Source organism: Saccostrea cucullata, unplaced genomic scaffold (genome assembly GCF_032062105.1).
Source record: "Saccostrea cucullata isolate Sc308-1 unplaced genomic scaffold, CSIRO_AGI_Scuc_v1 ctg1731, whole genome shotgun sequence".
NCBI lineage: Eukaryota > Metazoa > Mollusca > Bivalvia > Ostreida > Ostreidae > Saccostrea > Saccostrea cuccullata.
The window spans coordinates 59474-80659 of record NW_026939980.1 but is presented as its reverse complement, the minus strand read 5'-3'; the positions used below and the strand labels follow the sequence as shown (position 1 = coordinate 80659).

Genomic DNA, 21186 nt, shown 5'->3' with positions numbered 1-21186 from the left:
ACATTGTTTTCAATAACAGTGTACAGAAGACTAGCAGAAAATTACTAACTTGGAGCAGTCTGAGCCTCAGTTTTGGCGTTTTCATGAGTCTTAATTACGGTGAGTGACTGAAATTTTTACAATTTACCATTACAACAGTTAGTGAAGAATCTTTAACATAAATTATAATAATACCATGCAGTAAAATATGTAACACTTGGCAGGTGTAGCTTATGTATTTCAATTTAATTCTTGATTGATTACTAGTATATATGTTAGCATTACTTTAGTATTTTATAATTAAAAAGAAAAGATTATGCATTATATGAGGAACCAGGAGGAGGGGGTATGCCCCCCCATAATATTGCCGATATTAAACTATAATATGATAAAATGAAATTAAATTCCCCGATTATTTCTGCGGGCCTAACGTGAAAAAGTTGGTCATGATCAGTTACATAACTGTATCCCAAATCATAAAGTTTAATTTGAATTTAGTTTAATTTTGATTTGTTGTATTCACGGCATGTGTGTAACCAAGTCACTCACCAGCTATAATGATTATAACTTGAGTGATGGTCGGGTAAATAAAAATTCTGTATATAATAATAGATATCTTTATATACCATTTAAGATAATACCTGCTTTTTACATAAAAAATTATGAATTTATGAAAACCAACACTATAATGAATTATTTGTAAAATGGAATGACCTTTGTCAGAGTAGTCACAAACTTAAAAGTGGGGGGGCTCAACTCCAGAAATTCTTTGACAAGCAAAAAAAAAAAAAAAAAAAAAAAATTGAAAGTCCCCCAAACCCGAAAATCCAATTTCGTGGGGGGGGGGGGGGGGGGGGGGGGGCAAGTATTCCTTCAATGAACATTTCCTATCGTAAAGTTTATGTTGGGAAAAAGGTGGGGGGGGGGCGGCACAGGTCTTGACGATTTAATTACTATATTACATTGCTATATTATACAACTATTACTTCAAGAGAAATGCTTACTCAGTTGTTGAACTTAAAAAAAATGCCATAAAATGAGGTTAAATATTATTTCAAAATAGCTGTGATTTTGTTCTTCATTAAAAAGTGGGGGGCACAGACATACTCTTGCCCCACCAGATCTGAAAGTGGGGGGGGCTAGTGTCCCCGCTGCCCCCCCCCCCCCTGTGACTACGCCTATGTTTGTTATGGCGTCCGTAAAAAAAAAGGGGGCAGGGGGTTAACTCTGTACTTAATATATTTTAGTTTAGGAAAGGGGATTACCTTGGAAGTATTGTGATACAGACAAGTGTATTATGTAGTGGACTAGTGGTAACTGAATTGTATATATACCACAGTAGAATAATTAATTTAAAAAAAAATTTTGCTGATGTCATCCAGTGTTTACTTATAAAAGAAAATTCATATTCAGCTAACATTTTCTCCGGTACCACTGAACTAATTTAAGCCAACTAGGTTCAATAATAAGCATCATTAGATTTAAAGCACGTAAATTTATGAAAAGAATATCTATACTCCATTTTTTGTCTCTTGGGGGGGGGGTATTGGAAAGAAATGAAAACCATAATCTAGAGTTTTGACAAAACCTAGAACCAATTGACCTTTTTATTACAAGTTTTTTGAATTTAAAGAATATCTAAAATCAATACGGTCTCAATTTTGTGTTGTATACTTCTGTTTTTAGAATGAAATTCGGCACTTTGAAGCCAAACTCGGAAAGAAGCAGAAACAGAATGGATGAGCTGATATAGAATTAGACAGGAAAACCATGTAAATAATACATTTAGTAAAAACGTTAACTTTTTAAAATAAAATGATTAACCATTAAGATCTCTTGGAATTTAATTGATTCCAATAAACATGCTTTCCATTCATCATCATTGCTCAAGCTCAACTAGAAATGGTTCTAAGTAAGTTGTATAATATTATTACATTTTAATTTTATCACTTTTTCAGATTATCATTATGAGAATACATTATTACAGTACAGACCATTGATGCTGGAAGTGAGTGGATAGTGAATAGAGACTCGGGGATCCAGAAAATAGATCCATAAATTGTACAGTGTATTCATGAAAGTGGATCAAATAAAAATGTTCAATCCAAAAGTAACATTCTTTGTTTGTCTGTTAGCATTTTTTTTTATTGATGTAAATCTAATAACTATCAAATTTTAGCATGCAGATTCATAAATAGATAGTACAAGAATCTGAAACATATCTTTATATTCTGAAGTATCATAATTAATACAAGGTCAATATTAAATGATTATTTTTAATTAATTTCAAAACTGACAAAATGTTTTTGTGAGAAAAAAGAAAGAGCGCTAATTTATATATTGTACCTCATGTTGATGTTGGTGTGAGTGAAATAAAAATAATGATGATGATGAACTAGTTAAAAGTCGGACGACACGTTCCTCAAATTTATATGTTTTGTATCTCTAGGTATTAGGCCACACCAATTTAATTTCTTGTTCGTCGGACATTTGATTTAAAAAAAGTACAAGCGGGCAAGTGGTAAAATGTTAATATTATTACTTTTTTCTGGCCAATTGTTTTAGGCGGAGCGTGAAAAAATTTGAGCGGACAATTATATTTTTCTGATTTACAGAGTAAGCAGATTAAAAATACAATAAACAGAAATGACACAGAAAATAGCACAGAATTCCTATGATGCGGGAAATTTAAATTAATATTATTTGTATCGGTTTGTTTAGATACGAGCGCGCGGGTCTGACGAACAAAATTTTTAATGGTGTGGCCTTACACATATATATATAAAATATTCATATTTTTCCTTCTCTTCTGATTTCTACATTGCTTTCAAAATGTTTTTAAATATAAGTACAATAAAAATTTCGATATATGCCATTCAAAGATTGCCCAATAGGGTTTTAATGAATTTCTTTTAGGGTCAGTTCAAATTTAGACATTCATACATATTTAGCCCTTCCAGATTTTTTTTAGGCACCAGTAGCTACGGAGGTCTTAGCTGTCCTGCAATATTGTTTCTAAATTAGGACAGTAGGAGAATATATCATCGGTTCAATACCAAAGACAGACATGGTATCGTTTTTGAAAGTGCACACTGAAAGAAATACATAGTGATTTTAACTAGTGTGCCTCGTAAAGCGTTTGTAGTGATTAGTAATCTTTCTGTTTACTGTCTAAGATAGTTAGAAGTTAGAAGTTAGATAGTTAGAAGTGGAGCGGGGGTTGTATAGATACTTAAATACCAAGTGAAAGTTACTTATCAATTCTAGATTTCTAATCTTATCTAGTAAATCTAATCACTATCCAGGAAACTACTTTTAAGGTAGTTATTGTATAGACAGTAAATTTACTAGTCTTCTTAGTATTTCAACTAGTTTTTTTTCAGTGCATGGTGTGGGGTACATGTAGGCATTAAAAAAACTGCAAAAAAAGTGGGGAAATTCTCCAAACTCGGGGGTGGGGGTAAACATCAGGTTATGTTGAGAAAAAAGTTTGGTTGGGGATGTCATCCTGATGCTACATGCCTGATTGACATGGTTTAACTTTAAAATTATGTGAGCTGTCATAGTGACTCTTTCTCATAAACTAGCATTATTGTGAGCAAGCTCATAAAATGATACCAACCCTCCTGCTATTGCATTAAATGTTTTTTATTGCAAAAAAGGTCCAAATATTAATTTGAAACCTATTAAAATTTTGCTAGTGTAGATGTACTTACCAAAAATGACTATGACAAATACTCAAGTCATAAGTAGTAAAACCGTTGTGTTGAGCACAAACTCATATAGTACACTTTTACTGCAGTGACCTTGAAAAAGCTATGTCCTTGAGTCAAGGTCAAACATGTCCAAATGAACTTTGGTCAAGGTCATGACAAACCTACAGTTCAAAAATAATTCCCGAGATGAAACCAAGTCTTTTCATTAGAATGTTACAGAATGGGCGAAGATTGCACTTTTCTTCTACCAATGACCTTGAACTTGTTCAAATGACCTTGAGTCAAGTTTTTGACAATCTCTCGATCACAATCAATCTTAATATCAAGTATGAACTTTCAGTGGCACTTCATTGAAATGTTATGGACAAGTCAAAATTTTACATACATATGGATCGGTGAACAAGGTGATTACTACCCCCCCCCTTTTCAAAGTTTCGTTTGTGAGGAATATAACTTCCTTTTGAAATTGAATGGGCATTTATTTATCAACAATAGTAAAATTATGAGTATGCATTGATCAGAACCAATATGACCAATATAATGGACACTGTACATGTATTCAAATTACCCCCACCCCTTCAAAAAAGCTTATAAATGCCAGATTATCACACATTTTAACCATTTGTAACTCTTTTCTACTAAAGTTGCCTGCAAATTTTATTGTATAGATATGACATATAGATAACCCGTAACAAGATCACAACGTTCATTTTTCCAGCAGTGGTTGTAGATTTTGTGTATATAGTTATAAACATATGTAACTTTTTTCAAAATTAATAAGCATTGACGCCATGTTCTTTTCCCGTTGTCATGGCAACAATATCAGTACAGAAATTTTGTTTTTCCTGTTTTTTAAGAATAGAGTAGTTCCACCTTTCAACAAATAAAGTAACCAAAATACCTCATCTTATCACGTTCAGAAAAAATATTCATAGAAAAATGTCTAAAAATCATTGATTTTCATAAGGATTTTTGAGCTCGTTGCTAAGGAAATGAATTTCCTTGGATACCAGTCCCTTCGTACGTTCAAAAAAAATTTTAATTGTGTTTTAGCATTAGGTAGGACAAAATCTTTCATATACCAAAAGCTTTTGAAAAAATAAAATTTTGAATTTCCATTCAATGCTCGATGCTTGCTGATTTTGACTCTTAAGAGGATAAGATTCTTTTAACAGGTCGAGACCACTAGATTTTCTGACGTCAGCATAAATTTGCATGCAAATTAGCTATCTGTTAACTTTACACACTGACGAATGAGTTGCAATGCATTGTGGGCTACTACGATTATTCAGCTTTGTTGAAAATAAAGGGCAACTTAAATTGTCCCTTGGAAACTTATTTTCAATTCTTTTTGGAGATTCATGATAAAAATATTTAAAATGATGTATAATCTTTCATTTAATGCTCACATTTACAACATCGGCCTTAACCATTGTTCAAAGAGACGTACATGTAGATGCAGTCTTGTCGATAAAGCATTGTATTTTTTTTCACGTGATATACGTGTATATAGCTTTAGATAGCAGTACAAGGTGCGCAATTATTATTTAACCCCTCAAATGTTTTATGCAAACGTCAATGCATTTGCACGGTATTCGAAGCAACTATTAATCATCTAAATCAACTCCAATATTAATGTGAGCATGGAGCAATGTCTTTGAAATATAATAATTAATTTCTGACTTATAAAGTGATTAAAAAGCTCTACGGTTTTTCCGGTGACGAAGTAGATATTACACAGTAAGCCGACAAAACCACGTATCGGCATTGAATCGTAAACACGTAGTAGTCATGCTTTGGGGGCTCTTGATTAGGGAACGGATGTGACGAAGACATCGTCACGTGTTGAAAATTGCCCTCAATATACATGTATATGGTAGTGATCTCGACCTGTTTAAAAGATAAATATGAAATACAACTTCCTCTTATTGTTTAAAAAATGCTTCTAAAAATAAATAATCAATGACTGTAAACACCATATTTTCATTTGGTAAAACTTTATTATTCCTTAGGTGGTCCCGGTAGCAATTTTCTCTAAAACAGTACAATGGTCATTGCCACATAGTCTTTTTGAAACTTCACTGAACATATCCTTCGGTCTGATCGGTACATAAAGACATCTCTCATTTTCTTTCCTCATATGATCCCAGGATCTGCAATATTCTGAAATCACGTTCACTGATGCTGTTTTCACGAAAAACTCCAAATGATTCTCCTCCACCAGGCACTCGGTGACAAATGCGTACATGACGTTATGTTGGATATTTTTTGATGAAAACATTAACTTATTTTCTGTCCTTTTCATGATTTCTTTAGGAAGGTCCATTGTACTAATGTCATTACAGAAGGGTCCTGCCTTAAAGTATATTTCTCGTATTTTGTTAAGCGTAGGTTTGTAGTTATCTTCGTTGACATTCATCATGCACTCATCAAGAAAAAGCAAGCATTACAGTAGACTTCTGACGTCAGAATCTAATTTTTGATATTTACCTGGAATTAAATTAAAACATATATCATAATTATATTACTTCTTTATTTCCTGACGTAAACATTTCAACAAGCATCATTTACACAACGACTTCAACAAACTTGAGTGTAAAATCACCTTTCTTTATAATACGTATACACAATACGTATTTTCAAATGTGAATTGTTTCTTTTGTGGAATCTTATTATACTAATTTGAAACATTATCTATATTGTTGAACTGTCTCAGTTAACTAATGTTTTGTTATCTGTTTTCATGTGATACATGAACTTGAATTACACCTTTATACTGTGTATTTACATTAATATTTCGAACTCTCTGAGACAGTTCGCTAGAAGGCACAACTTTAGATAGAAGATATTTGTTTTCAAATATGATCATACTTGGTTTTTTGTAAGCTTTGTTATTGATGATGTAAACATCCCAATGAGGGTAGAGACCTATACAGGATCTAACGATGTCAGGTCTCCTTTGATTCCATAACCATTTCACTTGTGGTACACAGTCACGTGATCCTACCCTGCAATGTGCACTCTCCCCTTTGTGTTCAAGATTGCGTAAGAACTGTTTTCTTTTACTCTGCTTCTGTCTTGATATCGCCTTTGGTACATTAACTATATAAAACAACAAGGATACAAAACTCAGATTATGGAGATAAATTTTCTTAAATAAAAAAATTGGCTCTGCTTCATAACCTTAAAGAATGCATTTATGACTTATGTAATGAGTAATGCTTATGTCCTCAGTGGTCATCGCTCAAATCATTTCCTTGCGTTCAACTACATGTTAGGACTTTTCACAAAAGAACGCGTGTATTTTTTTTTATATATTGTTTCAATTGCATTTCATATAAATTATTACATAGATAACATTTCAATGACTGATTATAGGTTTGAAGTGCATTGGGATGGGAAAGGGTTTGGGCTGATGAGGCTTTGAATACCGCGGAAAATCCTGGGTTCCAAAAACGGAACTAAGTTTTGTATAAATTGTTTAAGCTCCATGAAATAAGCTCCGTTTCTTAACCACTAAAAACTCTGGCCTCAAAAAATACTTTATTGAAGTATTTTGGTTAGACCCTTTTTTTCCAAATATCCATCTTTTTTTATAATTAGACTATTATTCAGCTTAAATTTGATGATTTAGGGAGAGGATTGCATACGCCTTAAATCTGCTTCAGCATCTAATATATACATGTAAGAAACAAAACATAGCATTTAAAACTATGAAAGTGCCTTTTAAAATACTTACGTATCCAATATAATCCATCAAGGATATCCCCGTCCTCAATTGTGACGTGAGTTAGTGTGTTCATTTGTAAACGGGATATAAGTAAGTAATCAATATAGTTACTTAACATATCGATCCCACAAACAACACACTTCTCTCTGGGTTTTCTTCTGTATCCTTCTGACCTCAGGTACTTCCTTGATGTTTCATAACTACTGTCAGTAGAAAGGTAAAGAAGGGTCTATTAAAGCTAACTTGAACATTATCTCATCCTTTACGTCCTCTGTTATCTTGTTCTGATCTTCCCAAACAAAATCACGTGACTCTAGTCCGTTCAGAACAATATGTGCCTCCTCGCTTGTCACGGGGTCTTTTTTATCGCTTACTATCCGCAGTATCTCATTCAGTATGTCCAGCCATTCTTTGTCTGTGAAATCAGGTGGACCGAAATCAGAACAAAGGAAGCAATACAACACGGCCACCTCATCATCAGATAATGTGGAGACGTCATCTAGAAAAATACAATATCATAAAGTTTATCTGAACATTTACAGTGGACCCTCAGATATCCGGACGCCAGATATCCGGATGCTTCAGTATCCGGACGATTTTTCATCGGAACGAAATCTTAAAATGTTATTCTGTCTTGTTTAACTTGTGATTCAGATATCCGGATGCTTCACATATCCGGACAAATTGACTGGGAACCAAAGCGTCCGGATAAATGAGGGTCCACTGTATACGTAATTTTGTCATGCGTTTTTGCATTGTCTCCAGCTACGGTCCTGGAAATATACTAAATATACATGTAAGCCTTTCAGAAGGGTGTCTGAAGAAAAAATAGAGGCAGCAGGGTAACAATGTAATCAAAGTTGACGAAAATTATAATATTTGTTTGGACAGTGTTCATGCAGACATTAGAGGAGACAACTCTTTCCTGACATGGTTCAATAAATGTCATTTTTCAGCGTAAATGTTTTTTTTTTCTCGTTTTATTAGTGTCGAAAGGGCAACGTATTCCTTGGTTTTTCAAAAGAAGTAACAATGTAAAGACTCCATTAAAAAATATTTAAAAAATTAAAAAATTTAATAATATAAAAATGACCGAAAATAAATAAGAAACTAACTTAAAGATGATTTTGAACAAGACACATACATTTTCCAACTTTCCCCCAAATTTTGGTCAATTGTTCAATCATAAAATTGATAGATGGTGAATTATATATTTTTTAGTGAGAAGGGAGTCAGAATACATAAAGATAATTCACATTCTGCGGAAAACGTTTGTCTTGGTTACTTATCCCTAAGTCTTAAACGTGTGAATATCTAAACCATTATATAGTACCATTAAATGTATTTCCATCTCCCTGCAATGCCATTGGAATACTACTCACTCGTGACATAGTTTGCAAAAGTCTTATATTATTTTTCAATGTAATCAGTATCAATCATCTACTCTGTAATGACATATATAAAGCTTTTTATTAATAATCGTAGTCACCATCTCGGTGTCTATGATTTCCCGCGGATATTTAAGAAATAAACAACAATGTTAAAATAAATTTTGGGAAATGAACTTTTAGTTGGTCACGTGATCAAATACTGTGAAGCCCGAAGAGCAGTTTATTACTTATATATAACATTTGAGACGAATATATTTCGAGTTTAATTGCATTTATTATACGAAGGGGCCGCCGTATTGTTATGTTGTGACGCGCAATGACCTAGAAGTGTTTAGTCAAAGTTAGTTTACCTCGCTCCAACATTTGAATGTTTACATTCGTGTTAAGCAGTCTAGTTCAGAAAATACCTGAATTTAGTGAAAGAACATATGATAATTACGGAGAATAATTTGACTCTTTCATAAGTCTCACAATTTTTGAAGTCAAAAGCGGTAATATCGCCTGTTTTAGTTTACATAACTCCATTAAATTTCAGGTTAAAAAGGGTAAGTGCGGTTCTAGGCTAAGCCTAATCTATAGAATTCAAAACCTTATTCACATCAAAAGAAGATTAATTGCACCTCTCGTGATTGAAAAATATCCATATTGTTTATCATTTTATCATGTTCATTGTTATTATTAACTTAGAACCATTCCAAAACAAGTTGCACCGTGACAGAAATATGTAGACAAAATATCACATCGCTCTGTGATTTGGTCGCTCTATGACCTCTGAACTCCAAATAACATTCACACAGTAATGAACATATTTTCTCTTCAATAAGTTCAACTAGGAAAGATATTTGCAAATGTAAATATACGTGTTATACTGTTTACTCACTTCATTCATCAATATCCATGAAAAGGCTGAATTCTTAATTGCAGATATTCCCTGATTGATTTGTTGTTACAAAGACTTCTTTCGCAAAATTTTGTGGAAAGTATCCGTTTTTTTATACATTGCATTGTTTCAAATCTTTTAATAATTTTGTGTCACACAAAAATCGACGTTTATATAGTGTGTATATCTTTAAGTGGAATAAGAAAAAAAAAACGTTTCGTAAAAGAATATAACAATGCATAAATTTTCTTTGTTTTATCAAAAATGCAAGCTAGTGAAAAATTGAAGGGCAATAACTCCTTCCAACGTATCTTCCATTAAGTAGTTTACTAAATTGTACTTCTAATATAATTCTAATTCTAATTTTGAGTAAAGCTTAAGGCCAAATTGTGAATAATTTTTCAGTTTATAATTTTTTGGGACACAATATATTCACTCCTTTGCAAATGTCTGTTGGCACATACTAGATGTAACCGGAGGAAAAAAGAAATATTTGCCAATATTGCTTTTACATATTTTTAGACGTTGTGGCTTAACAGATGAACTTATTTATTTAGTTACTATCTGAATGGAGAAATCTGAAAAAGAATTGTGACCACTTTTTTAAGGGAATGTTTCCCACCACAGAGTTGATGACGCAAGGACGGACAGACTTAAAAAGGTTACGTGCTACGATCACAAAACTAAATTTAAAATCTGATAAAATAATCACTTCGGGAAGTGCTTTATCAACCAAGGATGTATATCCAACATTTTGGTTGTTCAGGAGGATAAAAATATTCTGCTTATTTATAAAGATTTATTTGTTTACTTGTATTTAAACCAAGTGCTTTGATGTTTTTATGAAGCAATATACCTGGGTGATGTAGTACATCTATATAAACAGAACAAAAACTATCACGCTTAAAAAAAAAATGGAAAAACGTGATAATTACAAAAATGTACATACAAATAGCTTCTACCTGATGCCGAAGTTTTCCAACATGAGTAACTTCCCGGTCCAAAGGTAAGTTCTGAAACATATTACATGATTTAACGGTAGGCTCAATGAATCAATATATTTAGAAAAAAAACATTTTCCTGGGGTTGTAAAATTATGAGTAAGTCCACGAACATTCGACTCCATGAACATTGATATCATTTCACAATAATTTGGAGTATGGACTCCGATTGAGTATACCTGACTTCCTCCTTTTAGTCATCTTTAAATATCCAATGGACATGATAGCCAATATTGCAGCCAGTAATACGATATAAATGATTGCTATTGCGCTAGCAGGAGTTTGGTCATTTTCGTGAGAAATTTCTGTTGTTATATTAGAATAACCACTTGTAGAAAAGTCGTTAAAACTAGTATTGGGACATGTCGGATCTGCATAGAAACACCTCTCTTCTGTGTTTATTTCGAGACATGCTGGAACTATTTTAATATAAATATTGATAATGAAACTGAGCCAGGAATTGAATGTGTTTAATTAAATACTTTCAAAATATTTTGATTTTACTCGATAGAACAATTATAGAATGAAATGCATAAGTGCGATTGTATTGTTGAAATACTGATCATTTGAGACCGAACTTACACTGATAAACATCTGAACTTCTGAATAACCTGTTAGGACAACCCTCGGTGAAACTGCTACAGTTGACGATATCTACAGCCCCATCATTGGTAACCACCAGGCAGTTACCTTCATGGAGACATGGAAAAAAATTATTATAAATCAGCCTGAAAATAAAAACAAATCAACTTTACCTATCAATCAGGTAAAGTGAACCTTTTTTATGTTTTGTCATAAATTTTAAATAGCATTTTGATCATATACCGGTATTGAAAATGACGGGGAAAAAAGTCGCGTGTTTAGCTAAGAAAAGTGCATGTACGTAAAGTAGATAACTATAATCATGTTAAGTGTTAATATTAGATAATTGTCATATAAAGTTAATTAAGTCAGAAATATTATAAAATCAATTCTTATAAATCATGTCATGGAATACGAACCTTGATTATAAGGTGCCACTGTACCAGTCAGGCAATATTCCACTAGAGCTGTCTTCTTAAAATTGGGAATGCATAGATACTGACTTCTGGCGTATTTGTCGGCACCAAATTTTAACTTGAAGGCTGCTGCTTTGTGTTCCAAAAGGTTTTTTGGACAGGATTTAACAACATATCCAAAGCCGTAGTAGGCCATACCTGGTTATATAAAGGACAAAAATATCTTAATTTGCTGTTTAAGGTCGTAAGAGACGTTCCTCAGATATATGTTTTCTATACCTTCGTAATGTATAAAAAAGGCTTAAAATCATAGTCACACAATGATTTTCAGACTGGTTTCGAGTACTCAATTCTAGCAATCAATCAGCTAATATTTTGGGTATTTAAATCATTTTTTTTCAGAAGGATTATATGAGAAACACCATCATTTGGTATCTTGCACAAATGTCTAGTAAGGTATCTCATTTTTAATGAGTACACATGTTGAAGTCGGAATACTTCAATGACAAAATATCAGAAAATATTATATTTCATTATGAACGTATCGTTTGTCTGTAAAGAATTAAATGTATTTATCGTTTTGTAAATGTTTAAAGCAAGAAAGACCAATTCCTGCGAAGTACTTTGCAAACTTAATCGGGTTGCCAGAACTATGATGCTCAATTTAAGCGCCAAATATAACAAGATGTGATTGTGAAACACGATGCACCCGGTGGCAAAAAGTTCGAAAAAGCTATTTTATGCATAAAAGAGACGGTCAAGGTCACAAGGTCATTGATCTTGGTGTCATTTGGAAGACTGAAATAAGTGGCGTATGCATACAAAATATAAAGTCTCAATCTCTCATGGTTCAAAATTATGGCGAAGGTTTAAATTGACAACACACAGACAGGGAGGCAAACAGACAGAAAAACAGACAGACAGGACAAAAAACAATAAACAGGGTTTTCACAACATATGTGACATATGTACATGTAAATGCAGACAGATAAATTTTAAGAAAAGCTACATATGCATTTAATATGTCATTTTAATCAGCAGATATTCAAAATTATTATTTTAAGTCAGAAGTATCCAACTTTCTCTGTTTCAGTTACTATGACAACAAAGCCTAAAATCTTCAAGTGATTTCCCAACCACTGTTTTGTAAGTTTCCGATGAGTTTACGTAATTATAAGTTTTCGATAAAGTTACGTAAATATCATTTGTTCCTAATCCTGAATCGGGGTTTTCCATTTTGTTGATTTAAATATAGATCAAATGTCCTTATATAGGCTAGTGTTAAAAAGTGGAGTCATGGACGTAATCTATAAATAATGTAATTGTGATTTAAATTCAAGACACGTGGTTTAGGTTTACCTATTCAAAGGTTATAGGGTAGAATCGGTTTTATAAATAAAATTGGCAGTAAACAGGAACTTGCTATAGTCTGGTTTTTTTTAAAAACATATCCTGTGAAAAATATGTTTCCAGACCTTTCTGAAAGACTTCAATCATTTTCAACAGAAAGGGGTGGCTAAATGGGGGGGGGGTGTAAATAAAAGTTTACACATCTTATCACAGTTTACTGCAAAAATTAGAGCTGAATAGCGACCCATACGCTGGTAAAAAAATGTGTAATATCATCTACACTGACAAACCTTTGTTTGTCTTATATGGCTATTGCTATTAATGCGCACAGAGGATCTTACCACGAGCAATTGACCAATTGTTGATTGATTACGTTCACGCCAAATACATGTTTACATGTTACTTCAAACACGTGGTTCAGATCAATCTATGATCATGTCAACGGAGTGCAAAATTAAAAAAAAGTTCTTATGAACAAAATGCAAACATTAGAAACTATGAAAGATATCACGGGGCTCACGGGCCTTTTTAATTTGTTGTTAATTAGAGAATAATATGTTTTATAAAATGTTTACGTTTAGTTAGTGTCAAGTTCAGAAAAACAGCACTTCAAAGGTAAGGAAAACGAGCAGCACCTCGAATGCATTTAAATGGACAAAACATTTTTAGGGAATCTACCTGACAATTGTATTCACCGATAGTACAATAAAGAATTTATCAAGCGTAAAATTCCAGTAGTATTCGTAGTTACCCATAATGCAATTCTCATTCAGCTGATTTGTCAGTTAAACTCACATTGGTGACTCATTTGCTAATCTGATTATATTTGTCCAAAAGGAAGTTTTAATTCATGACAGCAAAAAATTGTATCATAGAGAATACTTATAACTTAAACTTGAATGAATTCAAGAGAGATCTATTGAAGTACATTTCTACAGAATGATATTTTAGGGTGGTGAAAACTAAAACGTAACATAACTTTTCTGTTTACCATGTCTCCACGTGGTAGTTACTTCCTAGCCACATTTCCGTGAATGATTTACCCGACCTCGCTAAAGTCTCGCTTACTCTCGCCAGAGCCACTGTCAGAGCTACTCTGAACTCAACGGGTTAAATAATTAGCAGAACACCGAAAAGGAAAAGGTTCCGAACATATTAGTATGGGTGTAACAGTAAATATGTGAAATCAGGAATTTCCATTTAGTAAAAAATTGTTTTTACTGGCAATTTTAGGAAATATATGTAATTCCTGAATAGCTAGGAAATTCATGTATTTACTTAAACTTTTAGCCAATTTTACAGTTTTTACTGAACTAAGCTGGATGAATATGTATATCCCTTAAAACATTCAGTATGTATACAAATACTTAAATTCTTGTTTTTAAATCAGCATTCGGTGTGAATTGTTTCTACGAAGCTGATGTTATCCATTAAATTTGAATTCTTTATTGTACTTCTAATTTTGATGGAGTACCAAATACATGTATTCACATTTCAAAAATATTATTTCTAAAGAAGCTATGAAAATGTTGCATTCAGCATCACAATGATATATTTAAACTAGTTTTTTTAATTATCATAATATTTATCAAAAATGTACGAATTATAAATGGTGATAATATGTGGTATTTCTGTTTATTTGAGTCTTACATGTTTAAAGTTAAGGTAACATAGATATGTTTTGCAATTATTAGTTAATTTAAACTTAATTTGTAAAAATAAATTTTTCAATTTTGAACTACTGAAATTGTGAGGATGAAAAATTCCTTGATGTAAAGTTCCATCTTGAATTACTGACTTCAATTTCGTTACATTATGTGTATTTAACAAGATTTTTTTGTGCATTATTTGGGAGACAGCATAAGAATTGTTTTATTTGTAAATAAGATGCGTCCAGGTTTTAATCTACTGTCAATTAATATAACATTGTATATCCATATAATAAAATAAGAAATGCAAAGTAAGCCGTTTTAGTTTTTTAAAAAAAAATTTATAAAAATAACTGAAAGTTAGTTAAAGTATTTTGTGATCTGGAAAACACATTCCAGAAAATGAAAGCAGAGTAACATAATGTTTTTTTTTATTAACAAATAATGCATTTCTTAAATTCATAAACAAGTAAAGGTTTCTTTAAAATATTATTTATTCGCATATGGTATGCTATCTGATATAAAATTGAATGTACTGTGCATTTTTCAAATTTTAAGATTCATATTGTAATTTATACCACAAAACACAGTCAGTAAATATGTTTAAAAAGTATTGAAAAGTACAGTAATTACATGTATTTACTAACTGAAATCAGTAAATACGTGTATTCCCTAAGCAGAATACGAATTTCATATAATTCCTAAAATTCCTGAAATACATGAAATTCCTGATCACACATATTTTCTCTAAATATAAAGGGTGAAAAAACAGTTGTTTCTAGTACACACAAATCAGTGCATCTTAAAAGCTTGTGACATTTCATGTCACATACAGAATTACCTTAACTTTTTTTTTTATTTCATAACAATGATTCTACACTCCTCTCCTAGGCATAAAATATTACTAGATGTTGAATGTTTGGGAATCATACATTTTAATGGCAAACAACTTAATAATTTGATTTGAATTATTATGACACATACTGGTATATTGAGTTACCTTTTTAATTTAAAATTGATATCATTATTTTAGCTTCTTATCCCACCTCTAAAAATTTCCGGGGTCCATATTTAATGCACTTTTTTTGGCCGCAGCATGGATCGAATAAATCTTTTGTTGTGTTATTGGTAATGTGCACATCGGGAAATGAGACTTTTTCAATGTTTCTTTGGAAAACATACTAAGAAGTTAAGATTGATATTTCATAAATTTCATAATTACTTATTGATATAATAATTCAGTTTGTTTTTCATTTCTCATCAGTATAAGATAAAATCAGAAATAATGGAATAAAAAAAAATCTGGATTTATTTTTAAAGTATACGTATCTCGAACTCAACTTCCTGTGTGTCTAGTCAAAGCTATTAAGTGTATTTATGTATATGATAATGTATGTGTGAAGTAAATGTGTACCAGATAGTATTATTCTAATTCATCTATATGTTGTGTGAATGTAATGGGTCTTGAGTGGTTCATCCGGGGTTTTTATTTCAGCGCCTTCTAATTATTTGACGAGATGTGTGTATTTTTTATTGTATAAATTATGCCAAACAATACTATTTTGATTCAAGGGAACTCTTTTATTTTTCATTGGCAGAATTTTTCAGAAAAGATGAATGTCAATTTCTATCTAGATATCTAAGCGAGAGGGTTCTTTATAAAGAATATCCAGGTTGCATATTTTTCATGCATTATTTGCTTTATTTGTCATGCACATCACGTAGGCCTGGCGAATTTTCGTATGACAATGGAAGCATGTTGGCATGGATGGGTGGCCATGAGGTCAGTGTGAAAGGGCATTGGAAATGCATTTACACATCCTTTATCACTACACTATTCACCAATGTGCATTATATATACAAACAAAGAAAACGAAAGTAACATAAATTGCAATAATAATGTTTTCATTGTTATATTAACATGATTAAAATTGTATTGATTAAAAAGAATACTAAAACTTAAGTAGAAAGTTATATCATAGTATTAAAGAGTCTTTTACCTGCTTACAGATAATCACATGTGTTTTGCAAAAACTGTGGGATTTCCCATTTTGTTGATTTATATTTAGAACAAGTGTTATAGACTGTGGTAAAAAAAAGATTGGAGTCATTTGGTAGAATAATTTCAATAGGGTGAAGAAAAAACAATAGTATGTGACTAATGGTTTCTACATTGCAATGTTACTTCAAATAATTTGTGAATGAAAAGCAAACGAAATCTATACAGCCTTAAACGATTTTAACCATAAAGGATTGTCTACATTTTATTAATTTCATAACAAAAACTGGGTAACATAACATAGCACTCCTATACTAAGCAAACAAAAATAGTACGAAGTTTTGAATGCTTTAGTAACCATTTTCTAAAAAAATATTCTTATCCCACCTTCATAATTTTCTTTAATCCATATTTTGTGCCCTCTCTTTCGGCCGCAGCACAGAGGGATCAAATGTGTTAAAATGTGCAGATGGTACAGTGTAAAACATGTAACATCAGACGTTGTTTTTCATTGTTTCTGTGGAAAACATACATAAAAATAAAGAATAACACTTTAAAAAAAAACATAATACTCAGTTTAAATGACTGTTATAAAGTCTCATTTTGTTTTATCATTTTTCATCACATATATTTTAATCTAATGATTTTATTTTTTTTTTAAATAGATACCGTCCCCGAACATGAATGTGTGCAACAAAATTAAAACAGAAAACACTTGTTTCCGAACATAATTTACAGTGCCTTATAAAATCAATAAAGTTTGATTTTGTCGTTTTGTTGTTGTTGAATGTCCCTCTAGGGATTTTTCATTCATATGGAGAAGCCACCACTTGCCATAAAAGAGTTTAAAGGGCACCTTTAGTCAAATATTTTCTTTTTACTAATCATTAAAAGTAATTTATCTATGGACACATGAAAAATCTGCACCTCTTTATCTGCAGCGGTTTAGCCGATAAAACAATTAAAATTTGACTTTTTCTGCCTGCTCACGGAAACACACGAGCGTGAAAGCTGCAAAAGTTCTCTTATCAGCTGTGGAATGTGAAACGTCACGAATGTGACCGCGAGAGCCTTTTACTTTACAATTAGCATCATGGCTTCACAAACAGATGAAATTGAAATATTAGAAGAAAATGACATTTGGTTTGATTTGGATGTTGAGGAGGAATTAGACAATAAAGAAGATCTTAGTGAAGATTCTTCTGACCATGAAGAGACAGATTCTGATACTATTGGGACAGAAAATGCTGGCTTTGGTATTCTCCCATACCAATATGAGCCTTATGCAACTTCTGATGAAGATGCATCCGACAATTCAGAAGCTGATGAGGAAGACAGAACACATAACACAGACTGGTGAAGAATAGTTTAATTTTCTTTTAATTCAATTATACATATCAAAGTTGCATTGTTTCATTAAGGTCAAAAATATTTTGACAAAGAAAATTTCAAACAAATATTTTTTTTATACAATTTTTTTCTTTTCTGATACCCAAGTAGGTGTTCATGTCAATGCTGCACAATCATGGCATCAAATACCGAAAACGAACCCACTTGTTGACTTGGACATGCCGATCAGTTACTAATGTGCCTATTTCTACCTCCATATCACAAAAATAAGCCATTGTTCTAATCAAACCTTCTAATTCCATGTGGGAACTACTTTTGACTTCATTTGACTACAATATATGTATATATACATATATATTTTAACACACAGGAATAAATGGGATAAAATGATTAAGATATTACATAAATACGAAAAGAATACATGTATCAGTAATTAACACTCAACAGTACCTGAACAAGCTCTATGTGCACAATTAGCCCCTCATCTAGATCTATCACTGAATAAGCCCCATATTTTGCAGAGTGTCCAGGGCTGTCAGCTCGGCCATCTCCACCCAGAGCCAGTGGATTTCCTTGTTGCTTCACATATTCTACATAAGAATTTGTGAAATTCTTCCAAATATGAAAAATTCCAGGATGTATATAGCACTTTTGATGATTGTAAAATGTTGACAGTTTTGGAGCTTGAACATTCATGAATTCAAACATTCTGAGAGCTTTACTTGGAATGGACCCTGATAGTACAATTGATGTTGATATCAGAAGATATCCTGCAGGTACCTCTCCAATATAGGGTTGACTATTCCATGTTGATTTTAAATTACAAAGAATACATTCCACTTCAACTGAAATGAATGATCCTTTTATTTGTTTTATCTTCCCCACAACTGGAGACTTGCATTTGGAACAGGTATGAAATAACTTCATCAGTTGGGATTGAAACACAATGAATTTCTTCTCTTCTCTTGCATTTGGTTTTCTGACAAGCAAACGAAAAAAAAACTCTTTTTAAAAAAAGTTGATCATGCAGAGTTTCCCAGCATAAATAAATATGAAATACAACCTATAAACTCACTCATTTTCCTCGGAGGAATACTCCATGGAATCATCACTTTCAGGATGTTCTTGATATTCAGAATCAGAAGAAATTTCCAGGTCGGAGGATTCTGTTGGCATGTCATCCTCGTATCTTAGGAATTGATCACTCATAGATTGTTCATTATCGTTTATATTGCACTGTATACCCACACTTCTTCTGGCAGGATACATATTTATTTGAGTCCCTGATTGAAAAAAAAATACTTCCATTTCACAATTTAATATTTTTTTTAAATTAGATTAATTGAAACTCTTAAGTCTCAGAAAATGTTCATCTTATATTTACCTTTGGTAGATGTTTTAGATTTGGTTTGGCTAGATTTACTTCTTTTATTCCATGACCTTTTTGTCTGACTGAAGGCTTCTTTTGATTTTGAAAATCCTTCTGAACCTTTCTAAAAATCCCAATTAAATTAATATACAAGACTATGGAACAGGATATACATGTATGCATACTCAGTCCAGATATTAATTATTTTTTAAAGGGTATGGTATATTTCTATTCATTTTCAAGCTTACATTGATTTCATTGTCAGTCATTGTGCAATTTGAATCTTCTTCTGATTTTCTAGCTTCAGCTTCTTGCATAGATTTATTCTGAACTTCTGTTTTCTCTGTAATGATCTACAATAAGATACATGTATCATCTTCAAATATTTTGTTATGAATTACCAGTATAAACATTTTCCAGACCTTCTAAAAATATTTACTAATAACATCTTTGTTTAAGGTGTAAAATGTAAAATCTACTTACTCTAAAATGTTCTCGTTTTACAAATGCCCCTCTTATCCGTTTCCTTTCTTTTTTCTCTCTCTCATTGGATTTCTCCTCACCCTCCTCAATAGAGCTCAAATCACGTTTTCCTAAAACACTAGGGTGATGTTTTGTTGGTACTGACCCAGGATTTAGAACTTTGTTCTTCACTGGAATTCCTTGTGATTTTTTGAATCGATACTCAAATGGATAACAAGAGTCATCTAAATGTAATTCACAAAGGCTGGAATATTTAGTAGGGCCCTCAGGCCATTTTCTCTTAAGTCTAACACAGGCAGTCCACTTTGGTACAAGATGTGGTTCCTTTTTAAATGGAAAATAGTGCAGGGACACTCCATCTAAATGTGTACTTGAACACCCACCCGCTACACATCTTCTACCCCTTTTTGTTTCACTGTGAGTATCACAGGACATGTTTATTTACATGCCATGTAGTGTAACAACATTGAAGCTGTCTCTGCATCTGTTCACATTCTTTTCGTCATGCAGCCGACAACAGCGGAAACTGCCGAGCTCAGATTACTTTCACCGAGCATTTGACATTTTAATTAATTTCAGCTAAACCACACATCTTACAAACGTGATTTTTTCAGGACTGGATTTTAAATAACCGAATATATATTTTAATTGAACAATAATTTTTGACTAAAGGTGCCCTTTAATATGTTGTAAAAAAAAGTTTAAGAAGAACTGGTTACATTTTTTTCAACATTATATTTTGAAGGATATACTTACACTTAACAAAAGATAGTTTTCAATTAAAATTTTCCCAAAGAATTTCTTAGACAACGAGGAAAAAATAACCAGGTTGATCACCATTATGACGATCAAGGGAAACAGCTCGAAAGATAATTTGTCATATATTTGAAAACTATGTATAAGTTACAATTAAAGTTTTCCAAAGCAGAACAATATATAATAAAAAAAATAAAAACGGCAAGGAGAAAAAAAGAGAATCATGAGCTTCTTTTATCCTTTTTTATTTTATTTAAAAGGTGGTATCCATCGCTCGTATTATTACACTCTGTAGTCCCCTACCGGAAAAAGGCCGAGTTTGTCCGTCTCTCTATCCGTACGTCCGTCTGTCCCTCTATTTGTCAGAACCTCCCGCTCGGTTTTTCCCACTTTTTTTTCTAAATGCTTGCAGATATTGAGCTCATGAATTACAGATGAATTTAAATTTCGTTCCGCTTTATTGATATTTTTTATGAAATTATGTTTTTTGATACATTTTTTATAGATATAGAAGTCAATAACCATTTAAAACAAC

The 21186-nt window shown here is 32.1% G+C and overlaps 2 protein-coding genes across 2 annotated transcripts; both read right to left on the bottom strand.

Annotated features, from left to right (window-relative positions):
• Positions 1–7631: 7631 nt before the first annotated feature.
• LOC134254396 (uncharacterized) lies at positions 7632–16742 on the bottom strand. The gene is made up of 6 exons (XM_062736922.1): positions 16695–16742; positions 11699–11893; positions 11280–11387; positions 10877–11116; positions 10659–10709; positions 7632–7924 (listed from the first exon to the last, which is right to left on the bottom strand). Exons 2-6 carry the CDS (start codon positions 11889–11891, stop codon positions 7632–7634), a joined length of 885 nt encoding a protein of 294 aa, XP_062592906.1. The 5' UTR covers positions 11892–11893; positions 16695–16742.
• A 1474-nt stretch (positions 16743–18216) lies between these two features.
• On the bottom strand, positions 18217–19867 carry LOC134254395 (uncharacterized). Its single transcript, XM_062736921.1, has 5 exons — positions 19661–19867; positions 19428–19536; positions 19119–19326; positions 18494–19022; positions 18217–18372 (listed from the first exon to the last, which is right to left on the bottom strand). Exons 1-5 carry the CDS (start codon positions 19727–19729, stop codon positions 18217–18219), a joined length of 1071 nt encoding a protein of 356 aa, XP_062592905.1. The 5' UTR covers positions 19730–19867.
• Positions 19868–21186: the final 1319 nt, after the last annotated feature.